We start from the raw sequence: 19,980 nt of genomic DNA, 5'->3' as shown, positions 1-19,980 counted from the left end.
GGTCCTGTTTTCCCTTACCTCACTTCACCTAAAGGTTACCTTACGAATAGCTCCTCGTACGGATACCTGCTGGGGCGAAACCGCAGATATTCTCTTGGGGTGAGTAAGGTGAGGTAAGAGATGAGGTAAGGTAACCTTTAGGAACCCGACCCAAGCAGCCAAGGTAAGTAATTGGGTGAGTAACCATTGGAGCCTGTGACGACTGCCCGGCCTTGAAGACGGGAGAAAGAAAGGCAGAATGCTCTTGCCTCTAAGGTAGGTACGTATGTCTGTCCCGACCTTACCTTCCTTGCCGCGTCGCTACCGCTGTCGCCGTCCATGTCGCGCCGCTCTTTCCTCGCTTCTCTCTGGGCTCTCTTTCTCGCACGCTGTTGCCGTGGGCGGACTAATACCGTCGCTTGCGGGCACGTAGTGGGGATCCCGATTGGGATGGATTGGCTTTTTCCCTCTCTCTCTCTCAACTTCTGGGTCGCAAGGTAGGAAAGTGCAGTCGGCCGGATAGCTCGCTCACTCGCTCCACGCCCTCACCCGTCCCACGCCCATCCATGATCCACGGCCCACGCCCATGCCCACGTTTATCCACGCCCACACTTGAGCCTGCATCCACACCCACGTCCCCGTCAGTGGTCGCCTCTTTCTGGTCTGGTCTGGTTCTTGCTTTGCTTTGGATGTTGCTGCTGCTGCGTCTGCTTCTGCTCCTGCCGCTCGTGTCTGCCTCTCTCCTACCCACGGCTCGTTTCTCTTAAGTAGCGAAGCTTCCACCCGCCTTCATCGGAACGCCTCTTCCCCTTCTCTTTTCTCCATCACCCACGAAGGCTGCCTATATAGATTGCCCTTCACATTCGTGTGGTGCTCAAACCTCTCTCCTCCATCTCTCCACTCTCCCTCTCATCACCTTTTCCTACGCGCTACCCTGCGATCTCAACCAATTCAGTATTCCTAGGCCCGCCCTACGAAGAAGCACAAGCAGTACCTCGCCGTTTCCCTCGGACTTATCTTACCTATCAATTCCTATCCGCGACAACAAAACCAATCTATTCGCGCATCATCAGCTTGAGCAGAGCTCGTCTGTCTCACTACAACCGCAATGGCCGACTCACACGCCGCCGCGGCCCCTGCTCTCAGCACGCCCATTGAGAGCCACAAGTTCGATGAGAAGGAACGCCCTGTTGATGCGCCCCCGGCCGCCAACCCCAAGGTCGAGGACGAGGAGGACGATGAGGACATTGACGCCCTGATTGAGGACCTTGAGTCCCAGGACGGTCACGTCGACGAGGAAGAAGAGGGTACGTCTCCTCAGGCTCGAGATGAGCATCTGTATTACAGGCAGACGATGGCGCTTGCCATTGCTCCTGTAGAACAGATGCTCTCTCACCTCCCTAATATCTCAATTGACAGCTTGCTAACGTCCCAACAGATGAAGGATCCCCTGGCATGGGCCGTGTTGTTCCTGAGGAGCAGCTCCAGACTGACACTCGTCTCGGTCTGACTGAGCAGGAGGTCATCAACCGCCGCCGCAAGTGGGGTCGCAACGAGATGGCTGAGCAGAAGGAGAACCTTATCCTGAAGTTCTTCATGTTCTTCGTTGGTCCCATTCAATTCGTCATGGAGGCTGCCGCCGTCCTGGCCGCTGGTCTTGAGGATTGGGTCGATTTCGGTGTCATTTGCGGTCTTTTGCTGCTTAACGCCGCCGTCGGTTTCGTTCAGGAATTCCAGGCCGGATCTGTAAGTCAACACCGCCCCACACCGCTGGCACGCGTTGCCAAGGGTGCCCCGAGATGACATTGCTAATTGCCCCCACTACAGATTGTTGCCGAACTCAAGAAGACTCTCGCTCTCAAGGCTGTCGTTCTCCGTGACGGCACCCTCAAGGAGGTTGAGGCCCCCGAAGTCGTTCCCGGTGATATCCTCCAGGTTGAGGAGGGTACCATTATCCCCGCTGATGGTCGCATTGTCACCGAGGATGCTTTCCTCCAGGTTGATCAGTCCGCCATCACTGGTGAGTCCCTCGCCGTCGACAAGCACCGCAACGACAACTGCTACGCTTCTTCCGCTGTCAAGCGTGGTGAGGCCTTCGTCATCGTTACCGCCACTGGTGACAACACCTTCGTCGGTCGCGCTGCCGCCCTTGTCAACGCTGCCTCCGCTGGATCTGGTCACTTCACTGAGGTGTTGAACGGCATTGGTACCATTCTGTTGGTCCTTGTCATCTTCACTCTGCTTATTGTCTGGGTTTCTTCCTTCTACCGCTCCAACGGCATTGTCGACATCCTTCGCTTCACCCTCGCCATTACCATTATCGGTGTCCCCGTCGGTCTTCCCGCCGTTGTCACCACCACCATGGCTGTCGGTGCTGCTTACCTCGCCAAGAAGAAGGCCATTGTCCAGAAGCTGTCCGCCATTGAGTCCCTGGCTGGTGTCGAGATTCTCTGCTCTGACAAGACCGGTACCCTCACCAAGAACAAGCTCTCTCTTGCCGAGCCCTACACCGTCGCCGGTGTTGATCCCGAGGACCTCATGCTTACTGCTTGCTTGGCCGCTTCCCGCAAGAAGAAGGGTATGGACGCCATCGACAAGGCTTTCTTGAAGTCGCTCCGCTACTACCCCCGCGCCAAGTCTGTCCTGTCCAAGTACAAGGTCATTGAGTTCTTCCCCTTCGACCCCGTCTCCAAGAAGGTCACTGCCCTCGTCGAGTCCCCCGCTGGTGAGCGCATTACCTGCGTCAAGGGTGCTCCCCTTTTCGTCCTCAAGACCGTCGAGCAGGACCACGAGATCCCCGAGGAGATTGACCAGGCCTACAAGAACAAGGTTGCTGAGTTCGCCACCCGTGGCTTCCGCTCTCTTGGTGTTGCTCGCAAGCGTGGTGACCACGGTGCCTGGGAGATTCTCGGAATCATGCCCTGCTCTGACCCCCCTCGCCACGACACTGCCCGCACTGTTAACGAGGCCAAGTCTCTCGGTCTGTCCATCAAGATGTTGACTGGTGATGCCGTCGGTATCGCTCGTGAGACTTCCCGCCAGCTCGGTCTCGGCACCAACATCTACAACGCTGAGCGTCTCGGTCTCGGTGGCGGTGGTGACATGCCCGGTTCCGAGGTCTACGACTTCGTTGAGGCTGCCGATGGTTTCGCCGAGGTCTTCCCCCAGCACAAGTACAACGTCGTCGAGATTCTTCAGCAGCGTGGCTACCTCGTTGCCATGACTGGTGACGGTGTCAACGATGCCCCCTCGCTGAAGAAGGCCGACACTGGTATCGCCGTTGAGGGTGCCTCCGACGCCGCCCGCTCCGCTGCCGACATTGTCTTCCTTGCCCCCGGTCTTGGTGCCATCATCGACGCACTCAAGACTTCCCGCCAGATTTTCCACCGCATGTACGCCTACGTCGTCTACCGTATCGCCCTGTCCATCCACTTGGAGATCTACCTTGGTCTGTGGATTGCCATTCTCAACCGTTCCCTGAACATTGAGTTGGTTGTCTTCATTGCCATTTTCGCCGATATCGCCACCCTGGCCATTGCCTACGACAACGCCCCCTTCTCCAAGTCCCCCGTCAAGTGGAACCTGCCCAAGCTCTGGGGTATGTCCGTCCTCCTCGGTATCGTCCTTGCCGTCGGTACCTGGATCACTGTCACCACCATGTACGCCCACCCCAACGGTGGTATCATCCAGAACTTCGGTAACCTCGACGAGGTTGTCTTCCTTGAGGTCTCCCTTACCGAGAACTGGCTCATCTTCATCACCCGTGCCAACGGTCCCTTCTGGTCCTCTATCCCCTCGTGGCAGCTGTCTGGCGCCATCTTGGTCGTCGATATCCTTGCCACCTGCTTCTGTATCTGGGGTTTCTTCGAGGGTGGTCAGCAGACCTCCATTGTTGCCGTCGTCCGTATCTGGATTTTCTCATTCGGTGTCTTCTGCGTCTGCGCTGGTGTATACTACATGCTCCAGGACAGCACCGGTTTCGACAACCTGATGCACGGCAAGTCCCCCAAGGGTAACCAGAAGCAGCGCTCGCTCGAGGACTTTGGTAAGTTTTATATCCCCCAATCTACCCCACAGTATGTGTCTTGTTACAGAACAGCGGCTAACCGTTTCATCAGTCGTCTCCCTGCAGCGTGTCTCCACCCAGCACGAGAAGTCGCAGTAAAGAGGAATCTCTTGGCAGAGTCGGGCTTGACTACGACGCTACATGCGCCGTTACAATGCTCCGTCGACTCCGCGGGATGATCTCCCTGGGCCTGTTGAATCTGGCCCCTATTGAGACCGGAGGAGACGTGGACTTGTGCCCACGAAATTCATCTTTCTCTATGTTTAAAATTGTACGATGAACTTCATCGGTAATTACTGTGATCGAGTTGGAGCGAGAGAGGAGGGGTATACCCTAGTGCGTTGATAGACCTAATACAAATCGTTAAATCAAGTAACACTATTTCCCACCCATTGTTTGTGCATGTGTAAATGGTAGTAAACAAGATTGTTGGCGTGTCAGTGTCCTCGTCGTGTTCTCTACCCTCAACATGGTCTGCTGCCCCAATCCTCCGATGATACATCTACATGTACGTGTATGTGTGACAGGGCACTTGTTATCAAGAGGTTGTGGTTTTTTTGGAGCAATAATCTGAATTATCTAGTCACGTGGTCTACCTTACTGGGGCACGACAACGTCCTTGGAAGTATCCAGCTCCTCGTGTCTTCTCAGGTCCATGGGGCGGTCGAGCAATGGCACAACATAGGGATCAAAGGTCTTCCAGTAAGGGTTCTCGAGGTGGTACTTTTGGCTCTGCACGGGGGGAGGACAACGGATCAGCGAATCTGTCAAGCATAGGACACTGAAAGTGAAGGGAGGGAGGGAGTGCTGGCGTTGCGAGGCTTTTCCAAGTTGGTGTATGTGTGTGTGTATGCGTGGGGATCCTTACATATTCCGTCTCGAAGCGCTCGACAATGGTAAAGGACCTGGGGTCGTGGACGTCCTGCATGACGAACCAGCTGACGGTCTCGCGGTCCTTTGAGTAGACGCGCGAGGCCTCGATGAGCTTTGCCTTTATGCGTTCGACCGAGTCCGGGTGGTCGTTTGCGTGGAGGTGGACGGTGAGGGTGTAGACCATGTTGGGCTTCTTGGTGAGGTGGGTAGGTATGTGTGATGTCGGAGGTAGGGTTTTGGAGGGCAATCTCTTCGAGGGGAGCTTTCGAGGTTTGTGTGGTGATGATGCTTGGAAGGATGTTGAGAGAGAGGGAGCTTGGAGGGGGTAGCTGTCTGGATTTGGGAGGTGAGGGGTTGGAGGGGCAAGGTTTTGGAGGGGAGGGCTGCAGCTGGCTGGAGCTGGAGCTGATGGGGCCTTTTGAGTGGAGAGAGGTGCTGTTAGTACCGCATGGAGATCCGTACTTATCGTTGAACATATCCGTACATAGCGAAGCTTTGTCGAGCGTGTGGTGGACGTTGGATTTGGATGCTTGGTTTAGTCTATAAGTAGCTGTGCCAATCGCTTGCTGCTGAGGTAAGGGCATTCGCTCAGTCTGCGTTGTTGAGTGGGATTAGCGACTTCACGATGGTTCAGGTTCAGGTTCAATTGGATACAAGGCGATGTCATTTAGAGGTCACGGCTACAGAACATGAGCAGAGACTCAATCGACACCGTGAAAAGATTGTCTAGTGAGATTGAGATACTGCCCCCTCGATTCAATCGTGGTATGCTTAAGACTGCCCCGTCTCTCTTGTTGGAGTCTGTGTAGAGGCAAGACATGGGATCGTATAGCATCAGTCAATGGAACGCTGCTGGTAAACCTTTACCATCGCTGAGCACAGCAACTAACACGGCCCCGAGCCAGCTAAGACGCGGTATATTGGACTACAAGGCGAGCAGCTTCCTCCCCCCCTCAATCGGAGGAGCCGTCTGAGGGAGGCAGGTCAGGTACCTTAGTTCAGCGTACGACACGCATACTATCATGGCCAAGCTTTTTATTTTTATTTTTTTATGGTGGTGGTACCTTGGATAGAATATCTTGGACTCAGCGTACTAGAGGATGGTGTCAAGAATTGCCAAGTCATCGGTTCAGCCGTTATTTTCGCCGGGGGCTACAAGCTCAACCACGTACTTCCAGGCTGCATGTGTTGGAGTGTCCGAGGAGCTTGACGCCGGCCGACGATTCTAGCGATTGATGGGCCAGATCAGCCGCGGACATATTCAACCTAAGGTAATGGTGAAGCTATCTTACCTTAGCGTCGAATCTCGCTGTAAATTTCTGCCCTTTTACCAGCAGGTAGTGATGGTGGATGAGGTGGTTGAAGCATTGAATCGGTCCTCCCCGCACACGGCGGCGGCGGCATTTGGGAGGGTGGGGTGTCGAATCTAGCGCCTTAGCTTGCCTCGAGTCCACTGCGGCTTCAGTGATTACACCGCAGAATCAGCGAGGTTAGTGGCCTCTATCATGCGGTGTGACACACCAAACGACCTGACGCTGCCACTCTCAGAGGATGGAAGGAACGGCGTATTCACCGCGAAAGTGGGTTCCTACTGCCGGCTCCGGACGACAAACGCACGCCTCCCACCCCCCACTCTTTTCCATCTTTTTTTTTTCTCTTTGCTTCCGCCCTCCATTCCGCCTGCTTTCTGTCGGGGAAAGCAGCTGCTTCACAATAATACTCGGCGCCACCGACGCCATCGTCAACCCTTGACCCAACCCACACAACCAACCAAGCCCATCACCAACTCGCAATATCCAATCCTCTTTGTCATCGTCACGACGATACGATATCGTACCGGTGTTTCTCATGCATAATTCCATCCCGCATATCTGAACCACCCCCCTCCCCGGACCATCCACATCTGCCCCCCAACACACGTGCAGATTGACCACTTACACCCACTCCCGCCACGAACAAAGCACACCATCCCGCAAGCAGGAGCATCGTTCACAGTGTTCTTTGATAGTCAGTTTGACTGTGCCTTGAGCCTTGTCTAGATCTTGAGTCCGAGACGGAGCTAGTGCCGATAATTCTTCTCTATCCTTTTCCCCTTTGGGACAACCCATCTTCCAAATATCTGAGATTTCTTGGCCTTTCCAACCACCTCGAGGCTCGATCTCTCATCTTGTTGGACCCTACCCAAGACAGGCTTTCTACTGTTGCCTCGGAGCCGAGACCGCGTAGCCATCGCGGCGGACCGAACCCCGGACGGAAAACCATCATGGCACCTCAGCCGCGGATGCAAATCCCCGGGTATTACTACGGTACTACTTACACGCCCCCCTCAAGTCTTACACCACTCTATCTATATTCGTTCATTCAACCTTCCTTAGACCACTCAGTCTGTCTTTCACTTGAACCGTACCCTTCATTGACCGGCCGGCTGATTTGGGAAAAATTCCATTCTAGATGAGGAAAAGGGCAAATATTTCAAAATCGAGAAGGGCGCCTCGGCACCGCAGACCGCCGCCTGGTCCGCCGACAATGTAAAGCGCCGGAAGATTCAGCACCGCGAGGCAGAGGCCGTCGCCGCCCGCCGGGAGCGGCTGAAGCGGCACATTGTCCGATCCGCCGCGCTACGGGCCCCGCTCATCGGCGGCGTCTTGGACGTCGAGCTCGGCGTGCGTCGTGAGGAGAGGGCGAGGCTGCGCGTCGATGGTGCGTTCGGCGTCGAGGATGTTCCTGCGGCGGCATGGGCCCGGGGGCTCGTCGACAAGGGCGAGGTGCCGTTCGTGCCCAGCTTTGCGAGGCAGAGTTTCCCGAATATCCCCTGTTTCTATGTTGGCGGCGATGATGAAAAGACAGGGCTTGGTGTTGCGTATGCAAGTGAGTTTGAGGCCCTTCCGAGATTGCGACTGCGAGTTTGTGTTTTGACTTTGATAGCTTTGGACGAGGAGACTTTGATAGGATCATATATCCCTACGGATGACAATGACAGGTGAGCTACCAACACATCTGTGCGGCTCAGAGCAGAAGCTGATGAAAGTAGGATATCCTTTAGCACCGATGCCTCGAGCCGTCCTGAACGCCGACTGTCACATCGTCACGAGATGATAGGTTGTCCCCAGATCTCATCCATCAACTATCATCCACACTCGCATCGCATAATCGTTACATCCCGCGAGCCAAGTAACACGTGCGACATCTACCTCTTTTCCCCTCCCAAATCCGCTCCCAACGATGACCGACCTCTCTGGTTACTTGACAGAGGTAATGTCTCCCTTCCCCTTTGACCCCTTTCTTTCTAACGCAGACCACGTGTAGCAAACAACCTCCGCCACATCTCCTTCAACACAGGCCGTCGCGAAGGCGTCGTAAACCAAACAACGCCCGCGCCGCCCTCTTCCTCCTCCCTACACTGCATCATCGGCACCTCATACGGCCTCCTCAAGCTCACCTCGGACGAGCGCATCCACTGGCTCGGCCCGCCGCGCCCTCGCCCGGGCCCAGCGGAAGGCGACTTCTTCGACCAGACCTTCCTCCCCTCCAACCCAAACGTCCTCCTCGCCGGCGGCCGCAACCGGGACGTCAGGCTGATTGACCTGCGCGTGAAGTGGTCCGAGTGGGATAACATCCCCGTCGGCGCCACGGCCCACCTGCGCGCCGTGAACCCGCACCAGTTCCTCGCCGCGGGGCCGAGATCCAAGATGGCACTGTTCGATCTCCGGTACCGTAAGACGAGACCCAACGGGACGAGGCCGGTTGTGGAGTTCCCGGGTTTCCGGAACGAGGCGCACATGCATTTCGGGTGGGATGTTGATGTCGACTTGGGCGTTGTTGCCGCCGCGCACGATGATGGGCGGGTGGGAATGTATTCGCTGCTATCTGGGCGGAGGTTGCGGTGTCCTGCTGTGGATACCGTCAAGGCGAGGACGCCGGTGAAGAGTTGCCAGTTTCAGAGGATGCCTGGGCGCCGGCACGCGAGTTTGTTTGCGGGCGTGGGCCCAAATTTGAAGATGTTTTCGGTTGGGGCTTTGGGGGTTGATGATGAGTGTTGAAGTGAGGTGGAGAGTTGGATAGGACGAGCTCCCAGATTACCGGCTAACATGGACATGGCCTTCGTGGTACTTCTTCTAGAGCAGCCGTCAGAACAGCTTTTGAATACATTATGTTGATGGTCTATTGAGGCGTTATTGCCGATGGTTTAGGTGAAGTCAGGGGCGATCATGTCGACGATAGAACAAACATGTCGAGCTTGGTCCATACGGTACAGCCCAATTACCTGCAATGTAGGATACAGTCTACCTTGGTAAGGAAGCTTGCTCGCCAGCTTAGGAATCCGATCTTCCTACATCGACATGACCGAGAGATGTCAATATCGACGAAGAGTCGGCGCCGGGTACCTTCCCAAAACCTTCTATTTGTTCCCCCCTTCCAAGCTACGATTTGAATCTGACCGACTTTTGAACCATTGGGTTATACCTTTTCACTTGGTCTTTCTCTACCTTTGGAGTAGCTTTCGGAGTTCTGCTACTTGAGGTATAAACCTTCTTTGATAATCACACTTGCTTTCCTCCGGGGATCAATATGGGTTCGTCATGCATGAGATTCTACTACATACTTGGCAACGAGTTCATTTTTTCCCATGTTGTTACCTATCATCATTCCCCCCTTGACCGCTTCTTGGTGTGTAAAAGCCGAGATACCCGTTTCCCACCCTTAGGAAGTCGCCGGAGGAGGAGGAGGTGTAGCAGGGCCAGGCGAGGCCGGCGCGGAGGTAGGCGAAGCCGGAGCGACGGGTGTGGCAGCTGCAGGGGAAGAAGAATGGGAAGCCGCCACAGGCGTGGGAGGAGTCTCGGCGACAGCCGCAGCCGCAACAGGAGCAGCAGAAACAACAACGGGCACAACGTCCCTCCCATCGACGTCAACCACGACAATCAACTTGAGCCCCGTAGGTCCACAAACCCACTCCAGCATCCCGCCCGGCGCACCCTCGGCGATTGTGTCGAGCCGGGCTTCTCTTATGACGTCTGAGATCACGGGTTTGCCACCACCACCAGCACAACCACCAGGTCCACAAGTGGGAACATTGACGTTGACGAAACTGAGCTGGGGAGAACCACCTGCCATGATCAAAGTCTGCTGTCCTGCGGGGACGATGGCCGGGAACGCAGGCTGCTGTGAGGGAAGAAATATAGGCTGCTGCTGCTGCGCAGCAGGGTTGCCGTAGGAGTGGAGGTAGTTTACGCCGCTGGAGTATGTCATGGCCATGGGCATCGGCGGATCCATCATCGTCGGCGGCAGCAGCGGCTGCGGCAGCGGCTGAGGAGGCTGTACGAGCGCGGGGTATCCGACGTTGAATGTCATCAGGTGGGGAGGAGGCTGTTGCTGCCACACGGGCATCGTGACCGTGGCCATGCTGCCGCCGCCGCCGTCGCCAGGGAGCGACACGACGCGGCCGGTACGGGAGGTCCAGTAGAGCGTGATTTGCGCCTCGACGATGGGGTCTGCGCGGCCTAGGCGGGCGATGGAGGCGCGGACGAGGGAGAGGAGTTGGGATTTTGTGGCTGTTGAGGGGGAGAGGCGGAGGTGGAAGCTTCTGGTCCAGCCTGGCGAGAAGGAGAGGGTTGCTGGGTTCGAGTAGATGTGTGTCTCTAAGACGATTGTGGGTTCTTCTGCCATGGTTGATTTTGCTCTGGAGTTTTTTTTTTGAGATGGTTAGAATAGTCTCTATACTTCGTTTGTTGGTCTCTTGTCTGTCGAGAGGGGAGAGGTCAGGGGATGGGGATTTCGAGCTGGTGGGAGACTTACCTAGGAGAGGGTGATGACCGTTCTTTGTTGGTGTTTTTGTTGCGTAGGAAGAGAAGATGGTTGAAAGGGTCTCTTAGTCCACAGAGTTTTTGACAGTCATGGAATTATTCAGGGAAAGAATCAAGGAGGAAGTGCTTGAGGAGCAGAGAAAGGGATTGCTCGTGGAGGTCTGCAGCCTCTATACGGATTGTGAATAAAGGGGGTTCTTAGTATGGGCCGTGTGTGATTCCGCACCAGTTGACCTCTATGAGAGCAGGGATCCGCTTCCATAAGACGATCTCCTAGGCATGATTCACTCATCATACACAAAGCTATGGATATCTTAGTGGGAAGATTAGCTTTACTACTGTGAAGATGTGTGTTTTCGATGTATGTGCTCTGATATGTGTGCTTGTCGATGGCATTGGTGGAAAGTTGGTGGTGTTTTGTTGCATCTCGGCTTCAGTTGCATAGGGTCCTCATTGTTGAATTGCCTGCTTCTTCTCAAGAACAGATGGACGATTAGTATCTGAGTTCTGGATGTTGTGATTTACCGGCCTGTAATGAGTCCAAGTTCTCTCTTGGTCTGTGTGTCTCAAGCTGTATTATATGTGATATCAGTATAACTGCCTCTGAAAAGAACAACAAGACACGGCCCCGCGATATTGCGGCATAAAGAAACAGCAATGTAGAAGACGAAGGACCGGTGGGAAAGAAATAGCCGCAAGCGAGACCGACCCCCTATACCCCTCGGCCTCGAATGTTCAGTGAAGGACGGCGTCTATTGAGGCATGAGAAGAGAAGAAGTGAAACCTCGCCGAGCGACAGCCCACGAAAACAACACCACCACCACCCTGAATTCGACTAGGATCCATACCAGAAGCCTTCTGTCATAACATGAATGTCAGCCACTACGGGAGTCATACTCGAAAGGTCTTGGGGTACGGACACAATATCAACACGAAGAAAGGTAACAAGAGCTACGATTGATGAACGTCGCCCATAGATTGAGCAACTGTGTACATGTGGAAGATAAGAATGCCGTGTTAATTTTCCAATCCACCTGCCGTACGCCGCAGTCTGTACCTTGAAAAGCCCCCCCTTCCTAACCCTAATTCCTTGGTGAGATAGAAAAGGTAAGCCAAGCAATATGGCTTGACTCATGATGACTGCCTTTGCTTGGTGCCAAAAAGCTACGCCGTATTGGTGATATATACCTCACGTGAACGCCACGGAAAAGAAACCATTTTGCCTCCTTTCCCTTAAAAAGCCTTGAAAGACCCCTATATACCGAGTGAAAAGTGCAAAGAGAGTTGAGCAAGATAATCCTTAAGACCGAGAAGTAATCTCTCGTCATCTCGTAGACTTGCACCAGAATGAACCACAATGTAGTTTTCGAATCCCGTAAACCGTAACCAGCTCACTCCTTCAAATTATACGTCTCCCTCAGCTTAGGAAACGTCTGGTTGAAAGCCTGGCCCAACGTCCAATTCTCCAGCCTCCGCAGGTGCCGCTCAAAGACGGGGTTAATCAGCACCTCGTCCGATTCCGGCACCTGCAGCAGCGTATCCGTCTCCTCGTACGGCCAATTCAGACTCAGCGTCGTGGTGAAGGGCACAAAGAAGTTGTCAAAGAGGTACTCGCGCGGGTTATAGTCGCGGCACAGCTTGTCGCGCATCGCGGGGAAGGGGACGTGGTCGATCCAGGCCGGGTGCTCGGTGAACAGCTGCGCGGGGCGAGGGCGCGCCCACTCGGGCAGGCGGTCGTAGTTTTCTTGGGTGGGGGATATCTGCCAGCGCATGATGAGGAACATGATGTAGAGGACGGCGACGCGCTGCGGGAGGGCCGAGAGGTCGGGGAAGGTGGCGAGGATGTCGGTGAAGACTTTGGAGAGCGGGTGGGAGTATTTGCTGTTCGCCGGGTTGAGGAGGGAGAGGACGGAGGGGTAGCGCGGGCCGATGATCTCGTGGGTGGAGAGGCCGTCTGCGGCGCGTTGGCGGCGCTCGTGGAGGAAGTCGAGGAGGAGGCTGTCGAGGGGGCAGGTTGGGCCACAGTTTTTTACTTCGGCTGTGTGGTGGCCTAGGGCTCGGGATTCTGGGGGCGCGGAGGATGACGGCTGTTGCTGTTGTTGTTGCTGTCCTTGCGACTGCTGCTGAGGATAGTCGACCTGTGACCGCGGGGTGTGGACGGTCGGCCCGCTGAGGGAAGGGCTCCGGCTGTGTGTGACGGGGCCGACGCCGGTCCAGTCGTGCTTCATGGGCACGTGGTTGTAGCTCGGCGTGTCCTGGGCGCCGTTGACGCCGCTCTGGATCTTGCCGACGCGGGCGTTCTGGTCGAGGAGGAAATCTAGACCGAGACGCTCCGGGCCGAGGTCGAGGCCGTGGCGGAGCCCTTGCCGCTGCTGGTCGAGCATCTTGCTCGCGGCGTACATGTGGTTCGGGGGGGAGAGGTCCGAGACAGGACCTCCTCCTCCTCCTCCTCCACCACCGCTGCCGTTGGGCGTCGTTTGCCAGCCGGCGGTCGGGTCGATGGAGGCCGGGGAGGCCGCACTGTTGGGCGTTGAGGCATTGTGTGCTGAGATGGGCCCGTTGTGCTGGTGGACGTGAGAGTAGCTGCCGCTTGGAGATGGGAAGACGGCAGGGTGGTCTGCCGGCGGCGGTGGCGCTGAGTTTGATATGGTGTTAGTCAAAGATACGTCTGCCCCGAGCATAACGAACTTACGTTGGCTCGGTGGAGAAGCAGAGATGAGAGGCTGGATAGAGGCGATGAAGGTGGCCAGACGGCGCTTCAGGTCCGCGTTCTCGGCCTCGACGGCCTCCTTGGCCCTCTGGACGGCCTGCAGCTCCTGGTAGGGCTGCTGGGAGGTCAGCTCCTGGATACGGCGCTCCAGGTTCTCGATCTGGTTCTTTGTGCGCTCGCGGATGGCTCGCTGGGCTTCCCTGTCTGATCGGGGCCGATGGGAACTTCGGTTAGCGGGTGTGTCGTCATCGAGGTGGGAAAGGGGGGAGGAGGAGCCAGTCAATGTTGTGGAGAAGGATGTATGTGTGCGAGGGTGGTGTGCCGTGAGCGAACAGGGGGTGGTGAGGACGACAGCGAGCACTAGTTTCGAAGGAATGCTGGAAATGGGACGGAAGGTGAAGATCACGGAGTACGAGAAAGTCATGTGTGCAGTGAGGCATGGGATGAGTGGGTGGGTGAGCGAGAGAAGTTTGTGCTCACCGTTGGCGCGCTTCTTGGCCAGTTGCTCCGGCGTCAGGTTGGCGACGCCCCTGGAGCCAGGACCGACACGGCGTTTCTTGTTTGAATCGCCGGGTGGTTGAGAAGCGGGCGACGTGCCGGCGCCGGCGGGAGTGACAACTTCGGCATTCCCGGGGCCAGCCGGGCTTGGGTGGTCCGGAGCACTACGCTTATTATTATTGTAATTCAGGCCGGGGGTCACCGATGAAGCCACGGAGCCGGCGGGACTTGGGTGGTTGACGGCATCGGAGGCCATGGGAATTTGTAAGGCCAGCGTGGGGGGCGGACGCGGAAGCGGAGGCAGGATGGTAAGGCAGGGGAGAAGGGAAGAGAGAAGGGGGGTGGGGGGCTGGTATCGGTGCCGAGTCACCGGAGGTCCACCTCAGCCCAGACTCGGCTCAGTCAGAGAGCCGGTGCTGCCCGTGATCGAGCACCAGCGGGCAAGAGGCATAGGCCTACCCGTACCGTACTACCGTCAAGTGTGTGGAACAGCACGGAGTGGAATATGGGCGGAGTAGCTGTCTGGGAATCCGGGATTGGCAAGGTGATGGTCGGGCCCCTTGCTGGTTTCTTCTGCGGCTGGGCCCCTCCTTGCTTTCGGGGCCTCTTTTTCTTTCTTTGGGAAGCCCGTTAAACTCTTGGAGCATTTGCCGATTGCCGGACCAGTCCAGTTCTCGTCCTCTTTCTGTTAGTACAAGGGGTTGAGCGGCAGAATGACGGGTGACAGGCTTCCTGAGGAGGGACTAGCAATGCAGCGACAGCGGAGCTCTGGGCAGCAGGAGAATTTTTTGGTGGTACGCGAGAAGGGGGGGAATGGTATGATTCTTTTCGCGGTCGGGGGAATCGGGTAACCGTACGGATAGGTTGTGCCTTGGAAAGGCTTGGAAAGGGGGACGGGGAACAGGCGAATGGGAGGGAGAGATAATGAATCATTCAGATCTTGCTGGACGGCTTCGGAGGGTCGAGATCCCGAGTCATGAGTGGCTCAGTCGACTGTGAAGAATGGAGCTAAGCCTCGGCCATTTCTGCTGCAGACAAGGGTGTGTATGCTCTGGGAGTCTGGACTTGATGTGGATGTGTGTTCACAGTTTCCGGCGGGATGCAGCTTTGTGTTGAAGGATTCCTAAAGTTTTGGTTTTGTTCGTTTGGTTCTATTTGGAAACCCGAACTGCGAGAGAGGTTGCAGGGTCTGCAGTTTGTGCTCGTGATACCGTGCTCCGTACACGTGTAGCTGAAGGAAACATGAGACCAAGAGGAGGAGAAGTAGAAACTCAAAACGAATGCATTAGTTGGAATAAAGTTTACAGTTTGCTGGCGGAGAGGCTAACCTGCCACTGCTGCTATCGTGAAGCGGTGGAATTCTCCATTACCTGTGTTCTAAATTTCATAGTGCACAAATTTACGGATAACTGTGTTGAGATTGCACAAGTCATACATGCATAGTACAGATTCTCAAGTTATCCGGGTGGTATATCTTGACCTAGAGAGGATACCCTCCATTTTATGCATCGAGTGCTGCACATGAGGGGACTCTTATGCACAGACCCGTCCGATATATGCAACTTGTGAAGGCCCTCAAGTTCGCATTGCTTCGGCGGTCTGGACTCGGGATTCTGGACTCCCAGAGGCTGAAGCTCTACTACCATGCATGCGCCACCACAATAACCACTCTCCTCGAGCGCTGTTTTCCCGATTTCACACGTCGGATAGTCATCGACAAAGAAACCCCAATGATCGAGAACGACAAGTGCATTCTAGACTCGCGAAACATATCACATGCAATGCTGCTTTGGGACTGCTCCATACTTGCAATAGGCCTGTAGATAGATGTAACATGTAAACCTGCGCCATAGTGGGTATCCATTGAAAGAAAGGAAAGAAGAACGGAAAGAAAACTGTCATCGTGATCATCAGCCTCGTCAGTAAACAGAGACCCGGAGCCTCCCCCCCTCTTCTCCATCAAGCCTTCATCGCCTCCACGAACAACTCGCGCATCCCCTTGAGCAGCACCGCCAGCTCCCTCGTCTCGTTAAGCTGGTCCAGCACCCGCTCCACCCTCTCCCTCTCCAGCTTGGGCCGGCAGTGCCTGACGTCGTAGTCCCGGCTCGCCGTGTTGAGCTCGAACCACGCCTCCCGCTCCCAGTCCTGGTCGTCGACGTACGTGTACACAAACTTGAGCCGGTCGTCCTTGCCCGCGCCCTCGATCCGCAAACCCAGGTTCTGCTGCCAGAACTCGAGCTCGGGCACGTTGAAGCGCGACTGCGCCTCGAGTTGCTTCGCGTGCGCCCGCTGCGCCGCCAGCCGGGCGTCAATCTCCTTTTGCGTCTCCTCGATTTGTTTCTTGAGCGCGTCCCGCGTCGCCAGGTGCTTGTCGCGCTCTTCCGAGAGCTGCGCGATCGCTGCCTGCATCTCGCGCGTCTCGGCCTTTTCTTTGGCTACGGTTTGTTGGTGGGTGCTCGTCTTGAGTTGGAGGATTTCAATGTCCTTCTTCTTCATGCGCTGGTCCTCTGCGGGTCACAGGGTATGTTAGCATTTATTCTTCTTGCCCGATTCGCCGCCTTATCATGTCTCGAGTCCAATTCCGAGTGCTCCCCTTCCCTTCCCGCCGACGCACCTTGTAGTTCTGCCACGTTCATGCGGAATTCGTTTCGCTCCTCCAATACGCGCTTGCGACCCTGTTCGATAAAGGCGTCAAACTTCGAGGTGAACTTGGTCATACGATCGCGAAGTTCTTCGAAGCCAAAGTTGGCGTTTGGCAGCGTCTCGGCGACGGACGGGGTCGCCATGAGCGACTGGCGGTTGATGCTGGCGGACAGCGACGATTCTCGAAATGCGGAAGACATGATGAGTGGTTTTGTTTCGGGGTGGCGATCTCGCTGTTCGGTTTTGCTGAGAAGTTGCGGCCGTCTGTGATTGATGCCCGGTTTACTGTGAATATCGTAATTGCATGTGACGTGTGGCAGGAAAGCAGGCAATGGTGGGATAAATTGGTAGTGGTCGTAATCTTTAGCTGTTTATGCAGCGCGTTGCTATGTCAACAATCTCCCCGCAGAAAATAAGACTGATGACTAAGGGAAAGCGCTGACTCAGCTATGTCTCCGCCAGCGTTTGCCATATCCCATCGGTTTACAGAGCACCATCCAACAATGGCTGTAATCCACGATGACTTTATGGGCTGTTTTTATGCAAAATCCTCCAAAGTATCGCATTGCAGTCGTCTCTGCTCTGAGTCATTCTCTCCTGTGGTTTGTGCCTTTCGTTCCGTTACTCATTACACAGGTCAGCATTGATGGCGCAAAGCCGGAGGATGAAAATAGTGTCCTACGTACCATATATTGCGATGAGCAATCTGGCCGATAGGTCCTCAGTCGCTCGTCAGGGAGACACTGTCATCGACTGGTCTAGACGAGAACATGAAGCATGTTCTGACACGAAGGACCATACAGCCTCTGCCAACCAAGAGTGCATCAATGACTGAAAGGCCATATCTGCCCAAGGAAGATGGAAATGGAGTTCCTTTGAATCAAGAGTTCCTGCACCCCTGACTAGCGGTACAAGTGTATCGATATGTTCTGCTATACGATTCTCCCCTTCGTATCGGCAAACACACCAGTTGATTCACCTCAGAATCCTAGGTGGAAGAAGGCATGCACTGTCTCGGAGCATGCCAATAGCCAGACTTGTTGATTCAGACACACTGCTTTCAAGAGTTCCAAAGATTCTATTTCAGTTTCGGTGTTCACATTCTATTGCTTGAGATATCACCACATATCGAGTGGCCCCGAGTGGGTACTTCTTAAAGCTCCAAAAATTCAAGGCGCTTCTCTTGTCTCGGATCTCTAAAGCATATTTCAAATATGTACATGAAGTATCGAGCATCTACGGAGCAGAGAGCTCTGAGTCTCGTAGAACTCCCTCCATTACCCAGTAGTATCACGGACCTTATTCACTGCGTCATCTGGGCACAAAGTTTTCTCACCCTCTTCCCCTTGAAGAACAAGACAACCCCCAGCAAGCAGAATGCCGCACTCACCGCAGCATATATACCAAACGTCTTGACCGGCCCAATGTTGGCAATGTACGTCGTCGTGTGTTTGCTAAGCCCAAAGCCCACTAACCCACGCGTCACCGGCAGCGCGACGAGAATAGCGCCCGCGAAGCTCGGATGGCTATCGATGAGATACGCCGTCCCGACCGTGCTGACGCCCATCAGCACGATGAGGTAGCCGTCGACGACGGAGACGATGGCCATCCAGTGATACCGCTCCGGGTTCTTGAGGACGTACCCGTACAGTACAGTGAGGATCAGAGCCGTCACCATGGGCAGGATCCAGGCGATGAGTCGCTTCTCCGGCTCGTGGACGCCGTGGTTGCGATGCGCCGAGGAGCGGATGACGTAGTCGCTCAGCCAGCCGATGAGGGGCACGCAGAGGACTGCGATAAGGACTTGGCCCAGCTGGATGAGGGATACCGATGTGTTGGCCCAGTTGTAGGGGGGTTTGACGAGGACTTCTGCGTACGTCATCTGGATCGAGACGTCGATGCCTTGGAAGAGCCCGTTGTTTATGGCGACCCAGAGGACGTGGGGGAATAGAAAGACCTGGCCTATTTGTTTCAGGCAGAGCCAACATCGGGGCCAGGTGGGCTTGTGCACGAAGACGCGCAGGTTCGAGGTGAAGGTGCGTTCCTTGAAGTGTTCCAGGTCGGCGGCGGGGCTCTCGTCTACGGTTGCGTACTTTGGCCCGGGAGAGCGGCTTCTGGTGATGGCGTCCGGGCCGGTGTTTTGTACTGCTGGTAAGAGGTTGCTCCTGTCGGTCGGGTGGCTCCCCATGAACGCCTCGATGGGCCGGTCATATGCGGTTTCGGGGACGAAGAAGAAGGTGAGAACCATGGCTAGGCCAGAGAGGCCTGCGAAAAGCCAGTACCAAGATCTCCAGCCTAAAGCATCGGCCATGTACGAAGATGCGATTACGAGGCTGGAGTTGAGAAGGACTTCGGCGGAGGCATAGATCTGAAATACGCGTGCCCTTTGATGGAGAAAGTAGATATCCTGAAGTAAACCAGAGTCAGAACATCTCACACCAGACTCGCTGTCCAAAGAGCTCATACCTGTAGGATAAGAAGAGCCAATGCCTGGCACTGAGCTGCAGCAAACGCTGCAACCATACGCCCGCCTAAGTGCCAGTAATAGTTGCGGTTCGTTGCGCAGAGGACAGCGGCCAGGAAGAGTAGCACGTTGGATGCTAGGATGACGGGGCGACGGCCTATAGCTACGGCGATCGGCATCGACACCAGATTTCCGAGACCGAGGAAGAGGTTTGGAAATGTAAAGAGATTTGAGATCTGATCCGGTGTGATTCCATCACGTTGGTAGTCGGGCATGATGAACACAATGAGTGCGGATAGTGCGGTGATGAGGCACAGACCGGATATTGCGTCTACACGCATCTCGTGTGAGTCAAGTCATTTCGCTCTGAAGTTCACGGTGACTTACACAGGACGATAATGCCTATGATGAGCTGTTTGTGCCATTTTGGTAGATTGAGAGGGTCTGCATTTGTTGTAAGTCGAGTGACTGAAACTAACATCAGAGAAGCAGATCATCACCATACCTCTGGGGTCCGCGCTCGGCGTGGGAATGAGAACCACTTGGCCTCCCACGGTGAGAGTAGCCGTCCCGTCAAAGAATCTAGGCCGCATCTCGTCCGGCTTTGGCGTACTCATGACGTTGTTACCATCGTTGCTCTTTTCATAATTCTTTTCCACGTCCACATCCCCAACAGGCGGCTCAGCCGAGTCTGGCACTTTCTCTGGGGCGTCCATCTTTGGCAAGAGTCCGAGGGGAGAGCCCGGGCCAGCACTATATCTGAAGTGGATCACTTTTGTTTCCGTTTTAGGAAGGAGGCCGATCTCCACCCGGAACCTAGAAGAGGTTGTCGCAACGTCGTACGAAGAGAGTGTCGAGCTGGTTTGGTGGTGAGTACGCATAAGTCAACTTCTTTCCTCTTGTAGTGGAAGATCGTGTCATCTTTATTGTTTTGATTTCTGAACCT

General features: G+C 55.2%; 8 protein-coding genes across 8 annotated transcripts; 3 read left to right on the top strand and 5 right to left on the bottom strand.

Moving 5' to 3' along the window:
• Positions 1–1,087: 1,087 nt before the first annotated feature.
• Positions 1,088–4,144, top strand: CPAR01_12906 (plasma-membrane proton-efflux P-type ATPase; the record flags this gene model as incomplete). Its single annotated transcript, XM_060497160.1, has 4 exons — positions 1,088–1,286; positions 1,418–1,725; positions 1,807–4,024; positions 4,098–4,144. 4 exons carry the CDS (start codon positions 1,088–1,090, stop codon positions 4,142–4,144), a joined length of 2,772 nt encoding a protein of 923 aa, XP_060344693.1.
• Positions 4,145–4,642: 498 nt separating this feature from the next.
• CPAR01_12905 (uncharacterized protein) lies at positions 4,643–5,333 on the bottom strand (the record flags this gene model as incomplete). The annotated part of the gene is made up of 2 exons (XM_060497159.1): positions 4,643–4,777; positions 4,914–5,333. Coding segments are annotated over 2 exons (555 nt in total), but the record flags the coding sequence as incomplete, so codon positions are not given.
• A 1,848-nt stretch (positions 5,334–7,181) lies between these two features.
• Positions 7,182–8,958, top strand: CPAR01_12904 (uncharacterized protein; the record flags this gene model as incomplete). The annotated part of the gene is made up of 5 exons (XM_060497158.1): positions 7,182–7,224; positions 7,370–7,786; positions 7,844–7,898; positions 7,950–8,170; positions 8,225–8,958. 5 exons carry the CDS (start codon positions 7,182–7,184, stop codon positions 8,956–8,958), a joined length of 1,470 nt encoding a protein of 489 aa, XP_060344691.1.
• Positions 8,959–9,619: 661 nt separating this feature from the next.
• On the bottom strand, positions 9,620–10,582 carry CPAR01_12903 (uncharacterized protein; the record flags this gene model as incomplete). Its single annotated transcript, XM_060497157.1, has 1 exon — positions 9,620–10,582. One exon carries the CDS (start codon positions 10,580–10,582, stop codon positions 9,620–9,622), a length of 963 nt encoding a protein of 320 aa, XP_060344690.1.
• Positions 10,583–12,110: 1,528 nt separating this feature from the next.
• Positions 12,111–14,183, bottom strand: CPAR01_12902 (BZIP transcription factor; the record flags this gene model as incomplete). The annotated part of the gene is made up of 1 exon (XM_060497156.1): positions 12,111–14,183. One exon carries the CDS (start codon positions 14,181–14,183, stop codon positions 12,111–12,113), a length of 2,073 nt encoding a protein of 690 aa, XP_060344689.1.
• An 843-nt stretch (positions 14,184–15,026) lies between these two features.
• CPAR01_12901 (uncharacterized protein) lies at positions 15,027–15,158 on the top strand (the record flags this gene model as incomplete). The annotated part of the gene is made up of 1 exon (XM_060497155.1): positions 15,027–15,158. The coding sequence occupies one exon, from the start codon at positions 15,027–15,029 to the stop codon at positions 15,156–15,158; it is 132 nt and encodes a 43-aa protein (XP_060344688.1).
• A 728-nt stretch (positions 15,159–15,886) lies between these two features.
• Positions 15,887–16,770, bottom strand: CPAR01_12900 (chromosome segregation protein; the record flags this gene model as incomplete). The annotated part of the gene is made up of 2 exons (XM_060497154.1): positions 15,887–16,434; positions 16,542–16,770. 2 exons carry the CDS (start codon positions 16,768–16,770, stop codon positions 15,887–15,889), a joined length of 777 nt encoding a protein of 258 aa, XP_060344687.1.
• A 1,103-nt stretch (positions 16,771–17,873) lies between these two features.
• Positions 17,874–19,750, bottom strand: CPAR01_12899 (uncharacterized protein; the record flags this gene model as incomplete). The annotated part of the gene is made up of 4 exons (XM_060497153.1): positions 17,874–18,977; positions 19,037–19,365; positions 19,422–19,478; positions 19,540–19,750. 4 exons carry the CDS (start codon positions 19,748–19,750, stop codon positions 17,874–17,876), a joined length of 1,701 nt encoding a protein of 566 aa, XP_060344686.1.
• Positions 19,751–19,980: the final 230 nt, after the last annotated feature.

The sequence above is a fragment of the Colletotrichum paranaense genome, assembly GCF_030867605.1.
Source record: "Colletotrichum paranaense strain IMI 384185 chromosome Unknown Scaffold_11.1, whole genome shotgun sequence".
Taxonomy (NCBI): domain Eukaryota; kingdom Fungi; phylum Ascomycota; class Sordariomycetes; order Glomerellales; family Glomerellaceae; genus Colletotrichum; species Colletotrichum paranaense.
Note: the sequence above shows the minus strand (reverse complement) of the source record. Positions and strands in the feature narration are given on the sequence as shown.